This window comes from Amblyomma mixtum, chromosome 9, assembly GCF_055824585.1.
Source record: "Amblyomma mixtum isolate Tamu chromosome 9, ASM5582458v1, whole genome shotgun sequence".
In the NCBI taxonomy this organism is placed as follows: Eukaryota; Metazoa; Arthropoda; class Arachnida; order Ixodida; family Ixodidae; genus Amblyomma; species Amblyomma mixtum.
Genome location: NC_143020.1, coordinates 63,191,038 through 63,215,411, shown reverse-complemented (window position 1 = coordinate 63,215,411; position 24,374 = coordinate 63,191,038). Strand labels below are relative to the sequence as shown.

General features: G+C 46.0%; 1 protein-coding gene and 1 long non-coding RNA gene across 2 annotated transcripts in view; one reads left to right on the top strand and one right to left on the bottom strand.

Moving 5' to 3' along the window:
* The window catches only part of LOC149329343 (uncharacterized), a 32,918-nt gene extending 9,649 nt beyond the window's left edge, over nt 1-23,269 (top strand). Inside the window, exons 2-7 of the mRNA XM_089559229.1 lie at nt 378-431; nt 844-897; nt 2,309-3,142; nt 6,301-6,357; nt 21,562-21,654; nt 22,203-23,269. Coding sequence (XP_089415355.1) covers nt 378-431; nt 844-897; nt 2,309-3,142; nt 6,301-6,357; nt 21,562-21,654; nt 22,203-22,957 — 1,847 coding nt within the window. The 3' untranslated portion in view covers nt 22,958-23,269. The remainder of the gene's footprint in view (nt 1-377; nt 432-843; nt 898-2,308; nt 3,143-6,300; nt 6,358-21,561; nt 21,655-22,202) is intronic.
* Nucleotides 6,272-12,146, bottom strand: LOC149329344 (uncharacterized). The gene is made up of 2 exons (XR_016285798.1): nt 11,240-12,146; nt 6,272-6,454 (listed from the first exon to the last, which is right to left on the bottom strand). It is a non-coding gene; the product is annotated as an uncharacterized LOC149329344 (long non-coding RNA).
* Nucleotides 23,270-24,374: the final 1,105 nt, after the last annotated feature.

Genomic DNA, 24,374 nt, shown 5'->3' with positions numbered 1-24,374 from the left:
CTGAAGGCTGTTTTTCAAAGAGCAGTTTGTAGGATACGGAAGCTTTAGTTTACTGAACTGTGGTGAAGGATGGTGATATGTGCCTTCGATATTATGGAAAGTTGTTTTCTCTGATATATGAACTATACTCACTGAAGTGTCAGGCAGTGTCAGTTTTTCTGGAGTGTAGGAGTCATCTGCATGCAGAAATAAAAGTTGGGAAATTTTGCTTTAGAACTCTCTTCTTTTCAGGCTCTCCCTACTGAATATACGTAATCTGAAAAAGCTGTTTCACGAGCGTGTATTCCATATTCACCGCCTTATGCACTTAACACCATGTGAGCTTTTGCACTCTTAATCTTTTGTCCTAATGGATACAATCTGGCTTTCACATGCAGGTTCGAGCTCCGGGGACCACAAATATGGTGTACTTTCATGGCAGAACTCTCCAGGTTAGAATTTCCGCTTCTTCTCCATATATGCTTTCCTGAAGGCTGTTTTTCAAAGAGCAGTTTGTAGGATACGGAAGCTTTAGTTTACTGAACTGTGGTGAAGGATGGTGATATGTGCCTTCGATATTACGGAAAGTTGTTTTCTCTGATATATGAACTATACTCACTAAAGTGTCAGGCAGTGTCAGTTTTTCTGGAGTGTAGGAGTCATCTGCATGCAGAAATAAAAGTTGGGAAATTTTGCTTTAGAACTCTCTTCTTTTCAGGCTCTCCCTACTGAATATACGTAATCTGAAAAAGCTGTTTCACGAGCGTGTATTCCATATTCACCGCCTTATGCACTTAACACCATGTGAGCTTTTGCACTCTTAATCTTTTGTCCTAATGTATACAATCTGGCTTTCACATGCAGGTTCGAGCTCCGGGGACCACAGATATGGTGTACTTTCATGGCAGAACTCTCCAGGTTAGAATTTCCGCTTCTTCTCCATATATGCTTTTCTGAAGGCTGTCCTTCAAAGAGCAGTTTGTAGGATATGGAAGCTTTAGTTTACTGAACTGTGATGAGGGATGGTGATTATGTGCCTTCGATATTCTGGAAAGTTGTTTTCTGTGATATGTGAACTATACTCACTGAACTATGACCGATGTGAGTTCTATTCATTGCTGCAAGAAATTGTACAAGAGACCGAGGCCTCGTATGGCTTTTAGCATTTAGCCTTTTCCTCCTACTGTCTGAGGAGCAAATAAAACAAAAGGAAATGGCATTGGGCTAAGCATAGCCGACTGCCACTTGTTTTGCTATGAAGCCCTTCTGTGATTGTAAAGGCATCTTGACTGTAGAGACATCTTATTTCAGACCTGCGTACTCTGTTGCAGTTCTGTTGAATAAAACTTGATAGACATCCACAGCTTTTGATGAGAGTGTCCTCTGCATTCAACTTTTCTTCCTAATTCCTAGTGAACTGTGGATGGTTAGTTCATGTACTTTAAAGGGATACTGAAGCAAAATCTGAAAATTGAACAAAGAGGCTGAATATAGATTCTCTGAATGTGATTACATCGAAATCTAGTCATCACTGCGCATATATTTCAGTGGATGGTTTTATTTTCGACGTTTCATGAGCGCGCGCCAAGCCCTGCCGGTCGGTGCGAGGTGGAAAGCGTGACGTCATGGCACCCTTTCGTGGCGACAAATATGGCGGCGCCCTTCGATGCATGAAACCTCGCTTCGGACTGGTTGCGTCGTTGCTTGCTTCTTCAGCGCGTTCACTGGCCATAAATGGGCCACCAGTCTTTCGCTTCATCTCCTGTTGCACATAAGAAAACTTATGAGTAATAAATTTGCTTTATTTTTTATTTAGAGGGACGATTCTGCTCCCTTTAGGCTAAGAGGGGTGTCGGTTTGTTGACAACAATGCTTCCCCTCCTAACCACCAGATGGTGCCACTAGTCTGAACATCGTCGCGCTTCTGTTTTAAAAGCGAGAATGCTAGAAATGGCACAAGGTCCGGAAAAAGTAGCTACATTTAGCGGACGTAAGCGTGCAGACAGCGTCGATTAACATTTTAACATATCTGTGTACGCCGTGAGCAGACGACAGACATGGAAAAGCCGCGAGTAGCGATGGCAATCGTGCTTCTGCGGGAACGGTGGGCGCGCGGGTGTTATGACGTCTAGTCGCAGCTTCCACAGGCGGCCACCAGGTGCAACGATACGGCAATAAATCGCGAAAAAAAGCGTGTTATCCGCCTTTTTCGCTAAAATGCTTGTCATATTTATCAGTTTTAGCAGTCAAGCTCTTGTTTACATGCAAAAGAGCAGCTCCAAAAGTTTGGTTAAGTATCCCTTTAAATTACTCTGCCTGTACAACACAGGTTCAGTCGTCACACAGAGCGACCATGGCGCACCTCCTGTGCAAGATTCAACCAGTGAAAGGCACCCTGAGGACCACTGCATGGAATCTGCTTCTTCTGGCATGGGTAACCACCGGGCTGTTCCCACAGGAAATAAGGTTCACAAATGCACCCACTGCAGCAAGTTATTCAAAAAAAGATACTATCTAGTGCAGCATCTCAGAGTCCATACAGGCGACGGCCCATACTATTGTAACGACTGTGGAAATAGCTTTGCAGGTAAGTCCAATCGGGACAGACACCAGCGCACTCACACAGGCGAGCGACCTTACCATTGTGACAGCTGTACTAGCAGCTTTCCACAGAAGGCCCATCTGGAGGCACACCAGCGCACTCACACAGGTGAACGTCCTTACCTTTGTGACCATTGTGGTAGCGGCTTTGCACAAAAGACGCAGCTGGAGGTACACCAGCGCACTCATACAGGCGAGCGTCCTTACAGTTGCGACCATTGTGGTAGCGGCTTTGCACAAAAGGCCCATCTGGAGATACACCAGCGCACTCATACAGGCGAACGTCCTTACCGTTGTGACCACTGTGATAGCAGCTTTGCACAGAGAAGTCACCTGGTGAGACACATCCGTACCCACACGGGTGAAAAGCCATTTCAGTGCCAGCTGTGCCCCATGACTTTTGCGATACAGGAAAATCTTGCAAGGCATACTAGATCCCATAAGTGCGAAAAGCCCTTCCAATGTGACTTATGTCAAAAGACATTCAGTCAGAGGAAAAATTTGGAACAGCACAAAAAGGCGGCAAAAAGTTGTGCCAAGGGACATTCAGTGATAGGTGAAATTTGAACCTCCACGAGATGGCCTTTCAGAAAAAATAGTAGTGGTCCGTGATGCTCTTAGTCGATATGTTTTGCTAGCTGCCACTTTTTATGCATGCTAACGAGATTCTAGCTCTGTACCCTATGAAAGGCGTTGGTAGCTAACCTCATCAAAATTTCATTAGTAAGTTTTGTTCACTCTAACGCAGTTTTCAGAAAAGAACATTTGTTCCTTTAGGCAACACACGCACAGTCACTCAGTCTTTCCTGAACACAGAGAGTGAGCCTGCTATGCTCGTAAACTTGCATGAATGGAAATAAAATCACTGTCATACATGTATGTCATCACTTCTTGTTTCAGAGTGCCATTGAAAAACTTGATCTCCAATGTTTATTGCTGCTGGCAGTTGTCAACCTGCCTCAGTTGTGGAGTAAAAGTGCACAAAACAATTATTTTTAATCCTTAAGCCTGAATGAGCTAATTTTTGTGGCAATCAATAAAAATTCATTCATATCACTGAACCTATAAATGTTTGTATGACAACCGAGGAAAACTTGTTCTTGTGTAAATCTTTGTGTGTTTATTCCAGCAGTGTTAGTGGCAGGAATGAGGGAGGACAAGCAGGTGTCCAGCCTCGTAGTGATGTGTGTTGCGTTATTTTGGTGGTTTGAAGAGTTCTCTGGGGTTTGGAACGGGGACTAACAAAAGAGTTCGCTAACATCTGCTTTACCATTTCAGAGCACTGTCTCTGCTGGATATAAATGGTATAATATTTGTGGATCATTGTGTCTGCACCATTTTTATTCTTTTTGATTGTGAGAATATCAGTGGTTTGTGATGATTTTACATTGTGCTAGCTTCTGTGTTGTGTTGGTGTTACTTGAAAAAAGCCTTCTCGATTTGCATAAGGTGTTCATGATAACACGCTGCAAGGGTCAGGGCTGCTGAAACAAAAAGTACTGTTATTAGTGCCTATGAAAAACGCTGTAATCTTGTAATGTATTGTAAACCTCGTAATTTGGCTCCATTGTGTTAAATTTCATAGTGCACATGAGTAGTATTTTATAGCAGTTTCCATTAAGAAATGTTGAATACATTCTGGCTCTTTGTAAAACTCACTTGCTTGACGTATTGTGCATTAAAATTCAAAAGCAGTGTAGTTATTCAAAAAGCTGCTGTTCGCTTTTATTTTATTGTTATACTTTGAGCATCCTTAGACATCGTATTGCTTTGCATTTCAGGAAAGAACTTTGGTTTGGTTTGGTTTAGGGGGTTTAACGTCCCAAAGTGACTAAGGCTATGAGAGACGCCGTAGTGGAGGGCTCCGGAAATTTCGACCACCTGGGGTTCTTTAACGTGCACTGACATCGCACAGTACACGGGCCTCTAGAATTTCTCCTCCAAAGAAATTCCAGCCGCCGCGGCCGGGATCGAACCCGCGTCTTTCGGGTCAGCAGCCGAGCACCATAACCACTGAGCCACCGCGGCGGCTCAGGAAAGAACTGCTATCAGAGATGACAGCACTAGTAGCAGCACTAACTGACAGCACTAACTTATAGATTGCAGCAGTGAAGAATACCGCAAACACAGGTAGTGTTTATTGAGAAGCTTCTCCAAGTTTTTGTCCCATACTACAAACGGGCCATATCTTGAAAGAAGCCAAACACAGTATTGGATGGTAATGAGTTGGATTACCAGATGAGATTAGGAAGTTTTTTGGGATGAGGTTGCTCGATCTGTCTGGAAGAGCACAGGGTGTATTTGGTGCGAGCGAGAGAGACTTTTTGTTGTGCTGTGGATGTAGTTCAGTTCACAAAATTGAAGAGAAAACGTTTGTCAGCAATTATACCAGCCGCCTTGTTTCCATGAAGCCGCACTGAAGCCGCCATTGCAGCACAGGGGCTCTAACCACTGCAGTTTCTTCGCAGACCTATGGCCGTACAAGCTCTAGGCTAAGACCGTCCCTTCCGATGTCCTTAATTTGTTCTTTTACGCTCTCTTCCGAGCGCAAAGTACAAAGAAGAGCATTATAACAGGCCCTCCTGGACAGTTCAAACTGGCTGGAGTAAATGGTCAATGAAAGGGCCTGTCTGCCTCCGCTTGGGCTCCAGGAACCACTGGGCCCTGGTTTGTCAGTCTACGCACATCCCCCTTAAGCATGGCTAAATCTACGACCTTCCTGGTGACAAAGGCTCCACTTCAAAAAAAAAAAAATAATAAGAGGCTGTGGTGCATTACTATATGCAACAGTGAATGGGAAAAGCAGAATGTTGAGAAGTAGGGGTATGAATGCAGCCTATGCTCTGAGCTTAGGTCAGTGTTACACTCCCATAGTTATGTGCTGCTGTCAGCTTGGGCCTGAAGAACAGTCATAAAAGAACAGTGGAAGAAAAGAAGGAAACCAAGACGGTTCCCACTACCAAGCCAGCATTGCGTGTTGTTTCAGGAGGAACATCCATCCTGCGAATGTTGCTTTCAAAACTTTAGTGGCATTACCGTGGAACACTGTTTTCTTTACGCTCTTTTAGAGTGCAGTCTAGGGTGATGCCATTTTCACAAACTTCCAGCGAGAGCCAAGTGCTAGGGAATCCGCCTCGTTTGCAGTGGGTTGGAATCCCAGTAGTGCTCGGACGGTTGCTTTGTTTCTTTCGATTACCTACAAAGACCATTCAATTCAAAGCGCACAGATTACAATATTCAGCAAGAGCTTCCGAAGCACTGTCAGCACTCAAATGCCGAATGAGGTGGCAGTATATGTAGAAGCATCCCACACCAAGGGATGGTGCAATTAGAAAAGGTGCTACCTACCTGTAAAAAAGTTAAAATTGGCCCCTCATATGCATTAAAGTAGACATGTGCAGTCCTCACAAACATCCTGTTCATTACCTGATTTACATTTTCACTCGGCTTCAGTACTCTTTTAGCAGTGGTCTGAGAGCAACTTGTTGGTGAAATTTCTTTTCCTCATTAACTTTGGGCAGCATTTTCTGCTGCAAGAGCATGAACAGGAAGGCAATATGCGGCTCTGCACAGGAAACAATGCGTTGGCTGGGTGTGGTCTCAAAAAACCCATTGTTTTGTAACTTGGTTTTTCTACAGGGCCAAGGAAGTCATAATCTATTCATGCACTTCATTAATTACTGAAGAGACATGTTGGTAGGAATACTTTATTTGGCACAGAACTTCTGGCCGACATGGGTCCACTGTCACTCTGCTTGTGGGCCAAGGTGCAGACCTGTGAGCACGTTCTTGAGCCAGCAGCCTGGAACGATGAATACATGCCTAGGACCAGAGAATGACGCGCCCTGCAAGGTCTGTTGCTGCAGTCCCTCCACTAGTGCCAGCCATATGCAGGGTTGGATGCCATGAAAAGAGAAAACAAGTGTGCAAGCTCAGAAAAGTATAACGCAACTAATAAACCCCTAAGAGAAACCACAAAATGCAAAAAAAAATGTAGTGCATGCAAGAGAGCAAAAGATAAGGTAATCTCATCCCAACAGACTATTGCAGCAGCCTACGCACTCCTGTAGTGTCCTTGTGCATGGACATCAGAAAGATCCTCAAAAAAAGGATAAAAGCAACATTGTTCAAAATGTGCCAAAAAAAACCACACAAAAAGAAGTGGTACAAGGCAGATCTCAAGAATGAATGAAAATAGTCAAGACAAAGAAAGGGTTTCACTGGGTCAGACCACTACTAATCAAAAGAATCAAATTATCAGGTTTCAAGTCTTGGCAGTTAAGTTTGGCCAAACCACAACACTGCCGCATTCCTTTCTGCGGCTGTTGACGCTGGCACACAGGAGGTCACAAGCTCCAAACCCAATGTTGTCAGGGTGGAACCAGCGGAACACACACGCAGGACAAGAAAAAGGAGGAACACGCACCACACTGCTGGACTTGCAACTGATTTATTTCCAAGAAAACCACCACATTTAAAGGTTTCCCTGCGCAAGCGCACACTCTGGATGATGGGAACAACTGTATTAAGATAAAACAAGAGGAGAGGGTGAAATTCTTGAAGGGTTTCTAATCAGGAAAAACAAGGAGAAGTGTGTCAGCGATCCCTTGGTTTTTATCATGGATAAAGAATATAACTTTCTTTTATCTTAATACAGTTGTTCCCATCATCCAGAGTGTGCGCTTCCGCAAGGAAACCTTTAAATGTGGTGTTGGCATCATCATCAGCCTGATAACACCCACTGCAGGGCAAAGGCCTTTCACAAAAAGGCCTTTGCCAGCTGTCACTGCCGTATCCCAGCAATCTGCTTAATCTCATCCACCCACCTAACATTCTGCCGCCCCATGCTATGCTTGCCCTCTCATAAGGACCCTTTAAGGACCAGCTGGTTACATAGCCTTCGCATTACACACCCTGCCCAAACCGCCTTCAAGGTTGCACTTTTCTATGTTATTAAAAGGTTTCGCATGCACATTTTTTACAATGCCTCAGGTATTACCTTTTACCAGGTAAGTGGACATATGCAGGGTGTTTTCAGTTTGGGCATATTGCCGCTTTGCGCAGTTTTTCCATAGTGCCACGAGGTATGCCTTAACGAGGTTTTACTGTACTTATAAGCAGTGAGGTTGCTGAATTTGATGTGTCTCAATGTGAAATCTGAACCGATTGATACACCTCCTGCAGTGAGGCCCATGACCAAACTATAAAACGGAAGTTCTCATCTACTGCTACGCGATGCATTCAGAACAGGTGCTGCCCTTGATGGCCTCACAGATAACCTTGACACCAATGGCAACGGAGACATCAAAGTTTGCCTTCGAATTCCACCATTGGTGGCATGTTTACCGCTGCTGTACCATCATTCTCCACAGTGGCCCACTCACAACTCGCCTGAATTCTTACCGCGGTACCAATCCAACACACAACTCTTACGCGGTACTGTGCGGATGAATTTTATGGCCATGCCACTGCTCTAATTACGTCACACAACCTTCTCTCAGTCCCATGGCGACATTCCTAGCAAAGGTGGTATGGTATGTTTGGTATGTTAGGGTTTAACGTCCCGAAGCAACTCGGGCTATGAGGGACGGCGTAGTGAAGGGTTCCGAAAATTTCGACCACCTGGGGTTCTTTAACGTGCACTGACATCACACAGCACACAGGCCTCTCTCCATCGAAATTCGGCCACCGCGGCCGGGATTGAACCCGCGTCTTTTGGGTCAGCAGCCGAGCGCCGTAACCACTGAGCCACCACGGCAGGCTCGTAGCAAAGGTGGGGGAAGGAGGAAGTTGGAGCACCATGAAAGCCAAATGTACAACAAGAACATAGTGCAGTGGCCTCGCTTAAACTCTTGCCCAGAGCTCAAGCAGCATAGGTATCTCTGGCTGAGCTTACAACTTTGTCATGCCCAAGTTGACAGCTCAGCAGCCATACACAGTGACAGTTCGAAAAAATTTCAAGGTGGGGGGGGCTGACACCCTATAAGCCTGCTTAACAGTGAATATTCCAATGTTTTATTTTTGTTTCTTTCTTCCTGACGACTAGAGCGAAAAACTGTCGCCCACCCGATGCATAGCAAATAGCCACATAATCATCATTACCACAATTACCTGTCACACACTGCAACAGCGCCTTATAAGCTTTATGCACTTCACAAGCTTCCAAAAAAAAAAGGACATCAAGCACCTTGTCCACAATGTTCACTCCTTAAGCTCAGAGACCTTAGCTTGCTTTTCCAGTTGCCCGAGGTCCTCCATGCTAGTTAGCCACCCGTGTACAAGCACCTTCCCCATGTAAAACCGATGCTCAGTGCAGGTGGCACAGCACTACAGAGAATTCCGTTTTTATGTGCGGGAATTTAAAAAATTCCTGTGAGCAAACTACTGGCCTAATCGAGAGCAAACTTCGCTCACGGGGTAGCATATTATGGTCTACGTTATTTGAGATGTAATTAAACGTCGGTACTTGCCTGCATTTCCTGAAATTAAGAAGAAACTGCTGTCAACTGCGAGTAAAGCTGTCGCAGACGCGAGCCAAGCGGCTGGTTTGACAGGGCGCGCCATCTGCCGGAAGGCGAGGCAAACGACGTCCCGGCTCAGTGGGTGGGTGGGAGCGTAGCGCGCTGTCTTCGAAGATGCGGCTCGTCTGCTCGTCGAAAAGAATGCGACAAGGAAGAGACGTCGCTGATAACACTAAAATCCACGGTGAAAATGTGACATATCGATAGCACTGCACACAATAACGCTAACTTGTCGCTTGTGGTCGAGCGTTCGTTTCGGCGTCGTCTGCTAGTGACAGTTGGTTTGTTCTGACGACTTTGAGTTGCTTTCCGTTCTGTGCCTGCGGGAAAGATTAACAGTTTGTGTTTGAATCGTCACGTATCGTATTTTCTACGAGTGTGGTGATATGCCTGCGTACTCAACGAACCAAAAGGCTGCAGCTGTGTCGTGGCTCCTTGAATCTGGCTCGATCCGCTTCGTGCGCACAAAATTCAAAGAAAAATTTCAGCGTCGCCCTCCCTCTGAAAGATCTGTGCTGAGATGGAAAAAAACCTTCCTGGGAAGAGGCAGTGTCGAGAGAAAGAAGAGAACCGATGCAGGTAAAACCCATCGCAGCATCGCCGATGCCCTTGAAGGCGCATTTTTGTCTGACCCGCAGTTGTCCTGCAAGCGCGCTGCGCTGTTGTTCGGCGTGTCGCCGACAACTGTTCATCGAGCTTTGAAACTCAAAGGCTACTATCCCTACAGAATGCGAACTGCGCAAGAGCTGTCGGAAGGTGACAAGGAGCGTCGCCTTGACTTCTGCCGCTCGGAACAACAGCGCATAGCCGCGGGTGGACATCTCCAGTTTCTATTATTTTCAGATGAAGCCGTTTTCCATCTTGACGGCCGGGTGAATAAACAAAACACACGGTATTGGGCACAGACTAACCCAAGATTTTTTTCAACAAGGAATGTGCAGTCCCCACGCACAGTTGTTTGGTGTGGACTCTGGCGCGAAGGACTCGTCGGTCCATTTTTTTTTCGAAGACACAGTTACCGCTGATGAATATTTGGACATGCTCAAAAATCAGGTCCTTCCCGAGCTGGAAGACAGACACATGCAGAAGGAAGTATGCATATTCCAACAGGATGGGGCTCCGGCCCACTACGCTAAAAGCGTCCGCAACTGGCTCAACAGCACTTTTCCGAACATGTGGATGGGACGAGGCTCGCCCAACATGCCATGGCCTCCCCGTTCGCCTGATTTAAGTCCGTGCGGCTTCTTTCTGTGGGGCTATTTGAAAAGCAGAGTTTACAGCCGGGGCCGAGTGCCAACCTGTACCGAGCTCGAGCAGCAGATTGAGGATGCATGCTCGAAAGTCACGGACCGCATGAGGGCATCGGTTTTCAGAAGCTACGAAGAAAGGCTGCAAAGATGTATTGACGCTGCAGGAGGGCACTTCGAAGTTTAAGCACATCTTCTTGCAACCTCCAGGCCACGTCCTATACACATCCTTTTCAGACTGCAGCACCATGTCACTTTGACACAGGTGAAACGCAAGAACGCCCGTGTACTGTGTGATGTCAGCGCTTGTTAAAGAACCTCGGGTAGAAATCATTCCGGAGCCTTCAACTGCGGTGCCTTTCATGGACCACGACGCCGAAACGAACGCTCGACCACAAGCGATAAGTTAGCGTTATTGTGTGCAGTGCTATCGATATGTCACATTTTCACCGTGGATTTTAGTGTTATCAGCGACGTCTCTTCCTTGTCGCATTCTTTTCGACGAGCAGACGAGCCGCATCTTCGAAGACAGCGCGCTACGCTCCCACCCACCCACTGAGCCGGGACGTCGTTTGCCTCGCCTTCCGGCAGATGGCGCGCCCTGTCAAACCAGCCGCTTGGCTCGCGTCTGCGACAGCTTTACTCGCAGTTGACAGCAGTTTCTTCTTAATTTCAGGAAATGCAGGCAAGTACCGACGTTTAATTACATCTCAAATAACGTAGACCATAATATGCTACCCCGTGAGCGAAGTTTGCTCTCGATTAGGCCAGTAGGGCAGAGTTTCGGGAGACGTACCCGCCAGTAGTTTGCTCACAGGAATTTTATAAATTCCCGCACATAAAAACGGAATTCTCTGTAATTTTAAAATTCACAGAAGGTGGAGAACTCACCTTGTGGCGCTTTAAAGCCTCTGCTGATTCCACATTTTATCCCCCCATTTGTTCAGCCTCTGCGCCAGCGAGCGAACGTCGGACTCGAAGCAGGAATCAGGAGGGTCCGTGCATACGAGTAAACTGCATTTCGGTTTTTCAAGCGCTGTTTTCTGAAATGAAAATAAATTTAAAAGAAGAGCATGTTTATGCGCTGCAGACACCAAAGCGTAACCGCTTATCTCGCGGCAATTAGTGCACCCGTTTCGGAAATCGACTCGTACGGATTCACAGCAACACAATTGTAAAATGAACCATTAAGTCACTGCTCTACACACCTTCCTAGCAGCGGGGCCACAACAAATCAGACCGCGTACAAAGCTCATCGCATAAACGGTTAGTTCAACTGGACTGTTGTCAAAACTTTACTGCCTTTTTCTCGGACGCTCGCAAAACCTGGTAATCACGCGTGTTTCACATGGCCAACAGTTACGCTGGGCTGGGCTGACAAAAGGGATAGAAACATACTCAGAGCGTATTCTTTTCTGTCAAGCTGCACTGAGCTTTTGAACAGAACCAGCAGGATAGAACAGATGAGTCTCACCTCTAGGGCCCTTGTCTCCACTGCCGGGCAAGCGGGCTCAGTGCTAGTCCTGGGTGATCTGCTAACACAAAATATTCGGGCGCAAGCAAGTTGACAGCGAAATGCCGAATGTGCATACCGAAAGACAGAAAGAACACAGAAATTGCTCAACGGCCAGACTGCTACTGCAAGCTATGCTCGGCTTGGCTCAACCATGACTTCAACAAAGAAATCACCAGACGTGACGTCATTTTGAAAATAACGCTTGCGTTATTTCGACCTTTTCCAATCACTTATACCTTGAGCACAAATCAAAATTTGTTGCGTCATTAATACTAATTCAGGTTCTTTACATGGTTTTATTATGTTTTTTTTTTGTTGTATTTGAACTTCCCGACTTTAATCATGTCATGGTGGCTGGTATCAACAATAGCACAATCCAATCCAAAAACGTACGTTTGTGTTACCATAGCTGTGTTGCCGGTTGTGTGTGCTCCTAAATCTGTTGCTTTACGTATTCGATTTTGTGTGTTTTCAGTCTGTGAGTAGACGAAGCTTTGCAGAAGGAAATCTATGTGCCTACAGAGCAAGGATAACTTTTTGTGACCCGATGAACGTCACTTTTGCAGCGTGCGCGTGTGAAGACATGGTCCGTTTTTGAGCGCGCGTTCCGAAATGTCACTGCGCAGTCACGAAAGATTCGGGCTTATTAGCGCCTGTACCAGTAACATTAAAGCCGCAGAGGTGTGTAACCACAACGTAGACAAATATGCTGCAGTGTAACCTGCTGGAGTTATATCCTTAAGCCTGCTACTTCAACGCTTGCAGCTGCAAAGCTGTAATTAGCGTTAATTTATGAAACCTAATATGGCGTGTGTTTTCAGCTGTGTTTTCAGATGGGGTGTGTTTTGTAGTTTTGTGTGTGTGTGTGTGTGTGTGCTGTGCCTTTTTTGTGCGTGCTCGGTTTTGCAGGCTTTGGAAGAGCACCAGTAACGAGGGGAACAAGGTTCCAGCGGAACCGCTGCCAGCCTTTGCCGACCTATAACTTGATGCTCCTGTCCTGCGAATTATGCAGGGGCGTTAATCGCAGGAGGGAACAGGAGTCCCTGCCATCCCCCCCCCCCCCCCCCCCCTTCGCTTAGCGTGCTTGTGAGTATAACCCCTCCCCCCCTCCGACAGTCGTCCTGGGTCTCCCCGGTCGGCAACGAATGATACGAGCAGTACAGGTGCCCCAAGAGTAATACGGAGCACGCGAGCGGTGGCCGAAATGGAAAAAACTGCATGCCAGCGCGCTCTATCAGCAGATGCGCGGCGAAGAGCGGAAGGGCGTCGGCACATCCGGCTGACCCATCTCGATAACTTGATGATCGCGTTATCGCCGCCACGAGCGAAGTTGCGCTGCTACCATCAATGCTCGCCAGGGGCACTTTCAATACATCAGGCAAGCGTTTGTTGCTTGTCCGCGCAGTGTAGAAAGTGGCGTTCGGCAGACTGCACTTTTTGCTTTTTCAGGAATGCCACCATTTTCAGCCTGCGAGTCCGCCGTGGTTCGCTTTTCACTTCGCGGAGTTTGTGACAGTGGAAACTGAGAAAACTTCACGCAGGACACAAAAAGAGAAGACAAGACACAGACGCTGATATAACCATGGATCGTCTTACCCTGATCGTCTTCCCTTTCTGCGTTCGTCATGAAGTTCGCGCTGCTTTTATCGTGACGAACAAGCTCATGATGTGTTCGCAAGTTTGTGCGCGAACCATAGATGCTTAGTCCATCGGTTTGGCAAGTGTGATCAACTTTTTCATGGTTCAAGGAAGTGCATGAAGAAATGAATAACATTCATGTGTTGCCTTTGCTGTTTTCATTGTAAAGATAGAAGCTCAATAGTATAGCAACTGAACTAATTAAGGATCACTTCCCTTGGAACAAATTTGCTTTCTTACAATGAAGGAAAAAAAGACAAATGGAAAACGAGCTTGTCTCTCATTTAGTCGTCCCCTGTCGGCTATATTTTGCAAACATGCAAAGGAGAAAAGGGCAACAGGGTGGAGGCGATTAAAAAAAACTTCCAAAGGCACTTTTCATGGAAACTCAAAGTTTAATGCCGGGTGAAGCTCCCGCTCACGTTAATAACATCGAACATGCGTCGACGAAGGGACTCGTGTAATGAGTCGACATATCCGGGATGCTCTCGAAAGTTGTCCAGTGTAAGAAAGTGAATTTGTGCGGAAGAAAATGGTCTTGAATTATTAGCCCACTTGCTATGCTGTTGAGCACCTATTGTTATCAAAGACAGCCCATGCATGCTATTGTTTTTGTTTTTTTGCTTGTCATGCATTCCCTAGAGCGGAGAAAAGTTGTCACCGCATTTGCCAAAACGCTGCTCGAGTGCTTATACCCGTCAGTGCACAAACTCGCCGCCATGTGTAGCACAGACTTCGGCTGCTCCACAGACAAAGATAATGCAGGTCCTGACGAAGGATAAAGCGCACGGTGCCGATGGCAAACATTTCTGCACGGCCCGGACGAACAACAAACCATGAGGTATTGGAAGCGCCCCTGGCGGGCAGGGACGGTAGCAGCGCAGCTTCGCTCGTGGCGGCGATAACGCGAGCACCAAGTTATCGAGATGGGTCAGCCGGATGTGCCGACGCCCCTTAGCTCTTTGCCGCGCATCTGCTGATAGAGCGCGCTGGCACGCAGTTTTTTGCATTTCGGCCACCGCTCGCGTGCTCCGTATTACTTTTGGGGCACCTGTACATGCAATGCGGAGAAGCAGTGGGAGCGAGGAGGCCTCTTGCCTTCCTCAGAATGGCTGAGTCAAGAAACAGTGCTGTAACATCGCTGAAAGGTCGGCGATGTTCAACACAGACCGAAAGTAACATCTTAAAATCATACAGGCCATCGGGAGTGACGAAGGCAGTTTTTTGCTGTTCATGTTCAACAACCTCTTCTAGTACCCGCTCTTTAAATCAGTCTAGGAAAAATATCTTGCGTGGCGAAGTCGATCAGTTGCAGTCTGCCAGCAATCAAAGGACATGCCATGTCTGCATGGGATTGCTCTTACTTTTACTTCAAGCCTCTGCTTTTCTGGCATTGAGTCAGTCTGTGATTGAGATAGATGTGAACGGGTAGACGTGCCTGCGTGTTCGTTGCTCGGCACCGCGCAAACCCTCGGAGGTTTCTTCAGGGTTTTTCTCTTTTTCGGACTCGGCAAATGTTTTACCAGTGCGCAAGACGGGCGCTGATGGATACCACTTGACCGCATACGTAAAACTACATGTCAGCTGGCCATCTTTATTCAAAAAATGGAAATAAATATAACACTGAGCAGTATCAGCCACCGTCACTTTCAGTTTCTTAAAAATGCTTGTCCAATTAGAAAAATGGGAATGTTCTTTCCAACATCTCGGGTCCACGCCTTCTCTGAGTAAAAAATGAAGCAGCATGGAGGCTGTCATTATGGAGTGAGAAAATGATGCTGGTTAAATGCTGATGAAATAGCATAACTGCTGTATTGTATTGGGATGCTTAAATGGCACAAAGCAGGCTTTAGATTAGAGGAAGGCTACAAAACATAACATTATACTCTGTGCTCGAAGTCTGCACAAACCAGTATCACAAACGAGTTCGTACTCATCCTGGGCACAACCGGAAAATTCGGGCTATTAAAAGATTGCTGCATGCCATCCTTTTCCTTCGCTCGTGAGGAAACACTTCAAGAGAAAAATTTCTAAAAACAACGGATTTAACACAAACATAACCTATTCCTATTTTAAGAGCACTAGGATGCGTAGCGTCCTGACGCACTATCAGCGCATTTTTACGGACCTAGCTTTACTTACACTGTGAGGAGATTTCATACAGTAGTGAGAAATATAAAATCGTAATACTTTCAAATAAGTAGAGAGCCCGCTTCAAGCGGCGCTGGTAGCTTTATAAAGGCCAAACACTCTCCATTTCCCAACAGGGGGATTAGGAACCCCAAGAACCTGCGTATGCATTGGTTCCGAATGCATATTCTCGGTCTCATGCTCTTTGGGTTAGGCTTCTACACTGATGTTTTCAATTCCATTTTTAAATTTTCATGGGCCACATTTTTAAGGTTAATGCAGATGAGTGCTATTTTACCTTTAATGCCAGAATTTGATAGCCTATGTACGTGTCACAAATGGTATAGTGATTGCAAGTCATTGTGGTAATATGCACTCTCAACAGCATAGAGGAACTCGGCAGCAGCATGGAGAGACTCGGACAAAGCTGCCGGCTCATTACTGGACCCGCATAAAGTTAGCAATGTGAATGGGACAAAATGTTGTCTTCCCAGCTTCCGCAGAATCCCCTTGTTCGGTCTCTCGCAGACGTCGCCAGGCTGCCTCGCCCTCGAGTACCCTTGGTAGCAGCAGTAAATCATTCGTCCACTCTGCTCTCAGTAGACAAGAAGGCATAAAAATTGAAGCATCCACCATTGTTGTGAAAACACAAATCATAATGTGAGCCTGAGCCCGGAATCACTCATGACTTGGGTCGCAATCTGAATTTCAGTCCGGACTGACTCGTTCACCACTCAGATAATCATCTGAATATGAGTCTAAGTGAATCTACTCATGACTCAGTCCATTGATCTAGGACCGAATTACGCGTATTCAACACGCAAAGCATGTAAATAATGCAGTTGTGGCCTTGGAGACTTCTCCTTGCTCTACTAGATGTTATTTCGAATTGTAGGTTTGAGAAGCAGTGTTAGGAAGCAGTGTTAGGAGGACGTAGAGTACATGCTCGAGGAAGAACCTTTGAATGCAACCTACTGCTGCGAACACGTGCAGAACCTTCCTAAGAGAACTATCCAGACACACTGTGCTAAAAATATCACAAGGATCATTGCACAATAGCTGGTAGAGAACAACATTCCAGAATTTACCCGCCGTTGTGGCTCAGTGGTTACAGCGTTCGGCTGCTGTACCAAAAGACACGGGTTTAATCCCGGCTGCGGCGGGCGAATTTCGATGGAGACATAATTCTACAGGCCCACATACTGTGGGATGTCAGTGCACGTTAAAGAACCCCAGGTGGTTGAAATTTCAAGAGCCCTTCACTATGGCATTCCTCATAGCCTGAGTCACTTGGACATGTTAAACCCCCATAAACCAACTAACCGGTTTCATAAATTTGTACTCCCAGTTTACAGTAGATATCCCTTGCACTTTATCCCTATTGATATCCTTTCACATTTTGTGCCTGCAGGAGGAAGAAAACAACCGGATCTGTAGTCGGACATGGATTTTGTGCATTCTCGCTTCCTTGTGCATTGCCATTTGCTCAAAAGCACAAAGACCCCGCTGCTTGTGGCATTTGTGTTTGTTTTATTGTGATGCTTGTTTTTTCTCCGTTACTTTTCAGGTCATTACTGACAAGCCAGTGCGTACAAGATTCGAGAGGAAGAAACCTTCAATACCACACCTGACAACCTTGCATGACTCCATTGCTTGATGCTCATAACCTGGAAAATTGCATGTGCAGTGATCTCAGTGCATTGTGTCTATGTACAAAGTGAGATGGAAGTGTTTTAAATTATTTTGCTTAAGTTACAGGGATTTAAAATAAGGAAAATGGGGACCGCCCTCAGAACAAAAATTTATTTTTTGAACTCGTTTTGAAACTAATATAATGATTTTCACAGGAATGTCAGTAGGCTTGGAATCGAGAGTGAAGGAGGGGTTAACGGGAATAAAGATAGGCACCAAGTTCTTTTTTTTCTTAGCTTGAGAGTCATGTAGCAGGAATCTTTGGCGTGCAATGGTTGAACAGTTTAAATAAAGCTATCAGTGAGATTCCCATTTCAGTAGTGGTACTAACGGAACACCTGACCACATGGAGAAATCAAGTGAAGCCTGCAATGTGTGTACTCTTTTGGTGTGCAATTAGTAGCAGTAGTAGAATCATATTATTTGGTCACTCAGAGGCTAAATGGCCTTGTGGCATTCCAGAAAACAATGGGTCGAATTGGCGCATGTTTTGGAGCACTTATAACATTCAGGAGATGTTGAATATTTTTGTAAGAAAGTCTGTGCAGGTGTCGGTAGGACATTGCATCTCACTTCGTCAAGTAACTTTGTGATTGGGAGTATTGACAAAAAAAATCTGGTCCGCACCTTTAATGAAATGGCCCATTGGTTCCGAAATATTATGCTCAATCGAAAATACTAATAGCAGAGAATGATGCCTTTATTTTTGGTGCAAAATGGGGTGAATCAGACCCCATCCTGTTATCCAGAGAATTGCACACATTGGAACTTTTAGCCTTTCGTACATCTGTGTCTGCCTCATCAATCTTTATCCTGATTCTTGTGCTGTATGGCCCGTAATCTGCGAAATCTTGCTTACATCATTAAGTGTGACTTCGGCACTTCTTTCTTTGTCTCCTGGTTGGCGCTGTGTGATGATTGTAACAATGCCAAGCGTGTGCTGTATCGTGTGGTGAATTTTATATTCTATTGTACTTGCCAATGTTTACTGGTTTTTGGGCGTCCTTTTGTCTTTGCTGAAGAGTACACTTTGTTTCTTTGTCGTTAGTCACAAGTGACTGACCTCATTTCGTCATGCATATAGCATTACTGACTCTGTCCAAACTATATCCATTGCTGTGTTCATTTGGTCTGCATTCTGACATCTTCTATTTCATTTTGAGGCCTTTTTAAGAGCAGGTTACATTTGGCTGTATGGAGTGTGCTGTGAAAATGTTTATTTTAGTTTTCTAACAATACTGCATGTGTATCTGCACACCTGCAAATCATAGTATGATGGTAGTAAAGACTTTTATTTGTCTTTAAGGCGGAGAATGTTTTATTATAATGCGAATCCATTTAAAAAAATTGGCCTATGCTTTTTTTTAAGCTGTGTGCTCTAGTGATGCTCTACACTGTTGTTCAAGGCCGCACTAGCTTTACTGGATTTACTGACCGTCAGTGTTCTTTTTTTAGTGCTGCCTGACTGGTTCCCTTGCATCACAAAGTGTCCGTGAAACGAGTGTAGTGCTGCTATAATTTCTGCTCAAAATATTGCAACAACTGATGACAAGTCGCACCTTTTCTCGCTGTTTCTCACTACGTTCACTCTCCCTGCAATGGTGGCCTAGTCATTTGAGCGTGCATCTCATGTGTAGGATGTGCTGGGTTGGATTCCCTGTGCCACTGGGTACCCACCAGTGGTGCAATACACAAGCTTTCCCCCTAGCTTCTGCTGGGTGGAATGCCTGGAGATGGGTATCAGACTTCCCGTAGTGTTGACTAAAGTGCCTTGTGCCACGGTGCTCTCTGACCAAACCCGCCCTTGTGTCATAATTCATCATTCTCGTCATCAGCTCTTACTCTCGTTGGTTCCGATCAGCTCACCTCATGGCAATGTTCCCTGGGATTGACTTCTTCCGTGCCATCCATGGTGTTAGAAAAGCTGGTCGCCTTAAAGGGATACTGAGGTGGTTTTCGAATCAGCTAACCCTCTAGGGTTTTGAGGTATTGTCATTGCTGATCACGTCTGTGAAGTTACTTTTTTGATTTTGGCTAAAACAGTGGTGCAGTCGCCAATTAAAAGCGCGATGCTTAAATATCCCGCGCTAGCAGAGAGGGAAACCTCGCCCATGCCGGCCAACGTGACGTCAGGTTGAGGAGTCGGGGACACTTCGACACGCCCGAGCGAGCTTTCATTGAGCGTTGTTTCTCGTGTTCCGTGCGTTGTTCTTCGTATTGCGGGCGTTGCAACGTACAAAGCGTGTCAGCCGACCTTGAGCATCGGGTTCAACATAAGGCACTTCTCTGCGTTCGTGTCCAAGAACAGCTACGGCCGCGTCTGTTGCCTCCCGCTGTTTCCCACAAGATTTTAAGCTCGCAGCGCAGGAGCTCGCTGCTGTGACAAGGGAGAATTCAAGCCGACCAAAGCAAGCGTACCCTGCTTGAAGCACTTTCCTCAGAGCGGCTGCATCCAGAGCTTGTCCTTAATGTGATCTCTAGAGATTTCTGTCAAAAAGGCACGGCTGAACCATTACAAAGTTCCTTCGATTTTCTCGCATATGAGATGTGTGTCACCCTCTCCATGAAGTGCCTCTTCTGAAAGTAGGAACATGCTCACTTAGCCCCTGCAGAACCTTTATGGAGGCTCAAACATGCATCGCTCTCCTCAGCTTTGGCGCGGCCAGACCACAGGAGGCGTGCTCAGAATGCTCGGTTAGTGATTTTAGGCTCGGTTGGACGCGTACAAGCAAGCAAACGTTTCCGATGGAACAATTATTATTTCCCGGCATCTGCTGAACGCGCCACGACAGAAGCAGCAGCGTTGTGCGCGTATTTGGCTTGGTTTCCAGTGCACATTGATGGCGTCACTATCCTGTGGTCACATGCCTCGCAGTGCTAGGCCACTGCGCTTTGCTCATTTTGACATCATCTTTGTGCTGCTTCATCGTTTCTTTGAAATACTTTGTTGTTGCCCCAACCTAGCATGTTGGGCACTGAGAACAGCATTTTTTGTACAGAACGCCTTGGGCTTTTTCTTTTGTATGACGCTCTTTCGAACGAGCCTGGAGGCGTCTGCTGGTGGTCATTGGCTTGAGTATTGTTCGCACCCCTTACTTTTCGAGAGTACGAGCCGAGGCTGTGCTGGCCCCTTTTATGCATGGACTGCATATGCGTCTTTCATGCTGGCGTGTGCTTGTGCTAGGCGTAGAAATTTTTTATTGCATCTTTTTTGGTTTCGGCAAACATTTGGAGAGAACAAACTGTAGTATCCTTTTCTTTGAAGGTCATTGAAAAAAATTTTTCCCATATTCACTTTCACAGCACCACGAAAAGCTGAGATCTTTACTCAACGAAGCGCCGAATCCGTATCGGTAGCTTCTCCAGTCCTCAATGTGTCGTCACAGCCTCTTTGACCAATCACGGGCGGCGTCGCAATGCACGGTGTGTCCCGCTGCACAGGCCAGATATTTCTGCTAAAAAAGGCAATTTGTGCTTGTTTTTGCCTTTACTGAATGCTGCCAGTGCAATTTTTAAAAAAAGTGCTTTAGTGTCCCTTTAAACCTTTTTCAGAGCACCTCATTGAGAAACTCGGTCTTGATAGTTTCTTCTCTTTTTTCCTTGTGCTTTCTCGTCCCAAAATTGGTGGTGCGGGTACTAAACGAGTAAATATGGTATGCTTTAACTGCACTCAAGACACAGAAGTGTGCAGTTTCAGATGTGGTTCTACTGACTTGGTTAATGGAACTCTTGGAGATGGTGTACATGGTACATCATGTTGGGCATATTGGCTACATTCGGGGGGTGGGTGCAGTAACCTGGGCTTTTTTACCAGTAGTCATGCTCTGAATCCTTTTTCCTGTGCACAGTGCAATGGCTATAAAAAGTTTAATAGAATAATAATCGCTCTAACAATGTTTTGTGTCATTAAGCATGACTCGTTGGTTCATAAGCTTTCATCGGTAGACTTGAGTTGTCCTTCGCATGAAACCAGAAATTGTGCAAGTTCTTCAGTGCGATAATAGCTGTTGGCTTGGTTCTAGTAGGTTTATAAATTTTTAGGCAGTTGTCAGTTTTTCTGGAGTGTAGGAGTCATCTGCATGCAGAATTAAAGGTTGGGAAATTTTGCTTTAGAACTCTCTTCTTTTCAGGCTCGCCCTACTGAATATAGGTAATCTGAAAAAGCTGTTTTACGAGCATGTATTCCATATTGACCGCCTCATGCAGGTAACACCATGTGAGCTTTTGCAGTCGTAATCTTTTGTCCTAATGGATACAATCTGGCTTTCACATGCAGGTTCGAGCTCCGGGGACCACAAACATGGTGTACTTTCATGGCAGAACTCTCCAGGTTAGAATTTCCGCTTCTCCGTATATGCTCTTCTGAAGGCTATTTTTCAAAGAGCAGTTTGTAGGATACGGAAGCTTTAGTTTACTGAACTGTGATGAGGGATGGTAATATGTGCCGTCGATATTCTGGAAAGTTGTTTTCTGTGATATGTGAACTATACTCACTGAACTATGACCGATGTGAGTTCTATTCAGTGCTGCAAGAAATTGTACAAGAGACCGAGGCCTCGTATGGCTTTTAGCCTCTAGCCTTTTCCTCCTACTGAGGAGCAAATAAAACAAAAGGAAATGGCATTGTGCTAAGCATCACTGACTGCCACTTGTTTTGCTATGAAGCCTACCTGTGACTGTAAAGACATCTTGACTGTAGAGACATCTTATTTCAGGCCTGCGTACTCTGTTGCAGATCTGTTGATTAAAACATTTGATAGAGATCTGCAGCTTTTGATGAGGGTGTCCTCTGCATTCAACTTTTCTTCCTAATTCCTAGTGAACTGTGGATGGTTGGTTCATGCACTTTATTTAAATTACTCTGCCTCTGCAACACAGGTTCAGTCTTCACACAGAGCGACCATGGCACACCTCCTGTGCAAGATTCAACCAGTGAAAGGCACCCTGAGGACCACTGCATGGAATCTACTCCTTCTGGCATGGGTAACCACCGGGGTGTTCCCACAGGAAGTAAGGTTCACAAATGCACCCACTGCAGCAAGTTATTCAAAAAAAGATACCATCTAGTGCAGCATCTCAGAGTCCATACAGGCGACGGCCCATACTATTGTAACGACTGTGGAAATAGCTTTGCAGATAAGTCCAATCGGGACAGACACCAGCGCACTCACACAGGCGAGCGACCTTACCAATGTGACAGCTGCAGTAGCAGCTTTCCACAGAAGACCCATCTGGAGGCACACCAGCGCACTCATACAGGCGAACGTCCTTACCTTTGTGACCATTGTGGTAGCGGCTTTGCACAAAAGACGCAGCTGGAGGTACACCAGCGCACTCATACAGGCGAGCGTCCTTACTGTTGTGACCACTGTGGTAGCAGCTTTGCACAGAGGAGTCACCTGGTCAGACACATCCGTACCCACACGGGTGAAAAGCCGTTTCAGTGCCAGCTGTGCCCCATGACTTTTACGATACAGTCAAATCTCGCAAGGCATACTAGATCCCATAAGCACGAAAAGCCCTTCCAATGTGACTTATGTCAAAAGACATTCAGTCAGAGGAAAAATTTGGAACAGCACAAAAAGGCGACAAAAAGGTGTGCCAAAAGACATTCAGTGATAGGCGAAATTTGAACCTCCACGAGATGGCCTTTCAGAAAAAATACTAGTGGTCCGTGATGCTCTTAGTCGATATGTTTTGCTAGCTGCCACTTTTTATGCAAGCTAACGAGATTCTAGCTCTGTACCCTATGAAAGGCGTTGGTAGCTAACCTCATCAAAATTTCATTAGTAAGTTTTGTTCACTCTAACGCAGTTTTCAGAAAAGAACATTTGTTCCTTTAGGCAACACACACACAGTCACTCAGTCTTTTCTGAACACAGAGAGTGAGCCTGCAATGCTCGTAAACTTGCATGAATGGAAATAAAATTACTGTCATACGTGTATGTCATCACTTCTTGTTGGAGAGTGCCATTGAAAAACTTGATCTCCAATGTTTATCGCAGCTGGCAGTTGTCAGCCTGCCTCAGTGAAGGAATTTTGTGGAGTAAAAGCGAAAAAACCTTTTACCAGGTAAGTGGACATATGCAGGGTGTTTTCAGTTTGGGCATAATGCCGCTTTGCACATAGTTTTTCCGTAGTGCCACGAGGTATGCCTTAACGAAGTTTTACTGTACTTATAAGTAGTAAGGTTGCTGAATTTGATGCATCTAAAGGTTAAATCTGAACCGATTGGTAAACCTCCAGCAGTGAGGCCCATGACCCAACTAAAAACTGAACTTCTGACCTACTGCTACGCGATGTATTCAGAACAGGTGCTGCCCTTGATGGCCTCACAGATAACCTCGACACCAATGGCAACGGAGACATCAAAGTTTGCCTTCGAATTCCACCATTGGCGGCATGTTTACCACTGCTGTACCGTCATTCTCCACAGTGGCCCACTAACAACTCGCCTCAGTTCTTACCGCGGTACCAATCCAATACACAACTCTTACGCGGTACTGTGCGGATGAATTTTATGGCGCCGCCGCGGTGGCTTAGCGGTTATGGTGCTCGGCTGCTGACCCAAAAGACGCGGGTTCGATCCCGGCCGCGGCGGCTAGAATTCCTTTAGAGGAGAAATTCTAGAGGCCCGTGTACTGCACGTGCGATGTCAGTGCACGTTAAAGGACCCCAGGTGGTCGAAATTTCCGGAGCCCTCCACTACGGCGTCTCTCGTTAAACCCCACAAACCAAACCAAACCAATTTTATGGCCATGCCACTGCCCTAATTACGTCACACAACTTTCTCTCAGTCCCATGGCGACATTCCTAGCAAAGGTGGTATGGTATGTTTGGTATGTTAGGGTTTAACGTCCCGAAGCAACTCGGGCTACGAGGGACGGCGTAGTGAAGGGCTCCGAAAATTTCGACCACCTGGGGTTCTTTAACGTGCACTGACATCACACAGCACACAGGCCTCTCTCCATCGAAATTCGGCCACCGCGGCCGCGATTGAACCCGCGTCTTTCGGGTCAGCAGCCGAGCGCCGTAACCACTGAGCCACCA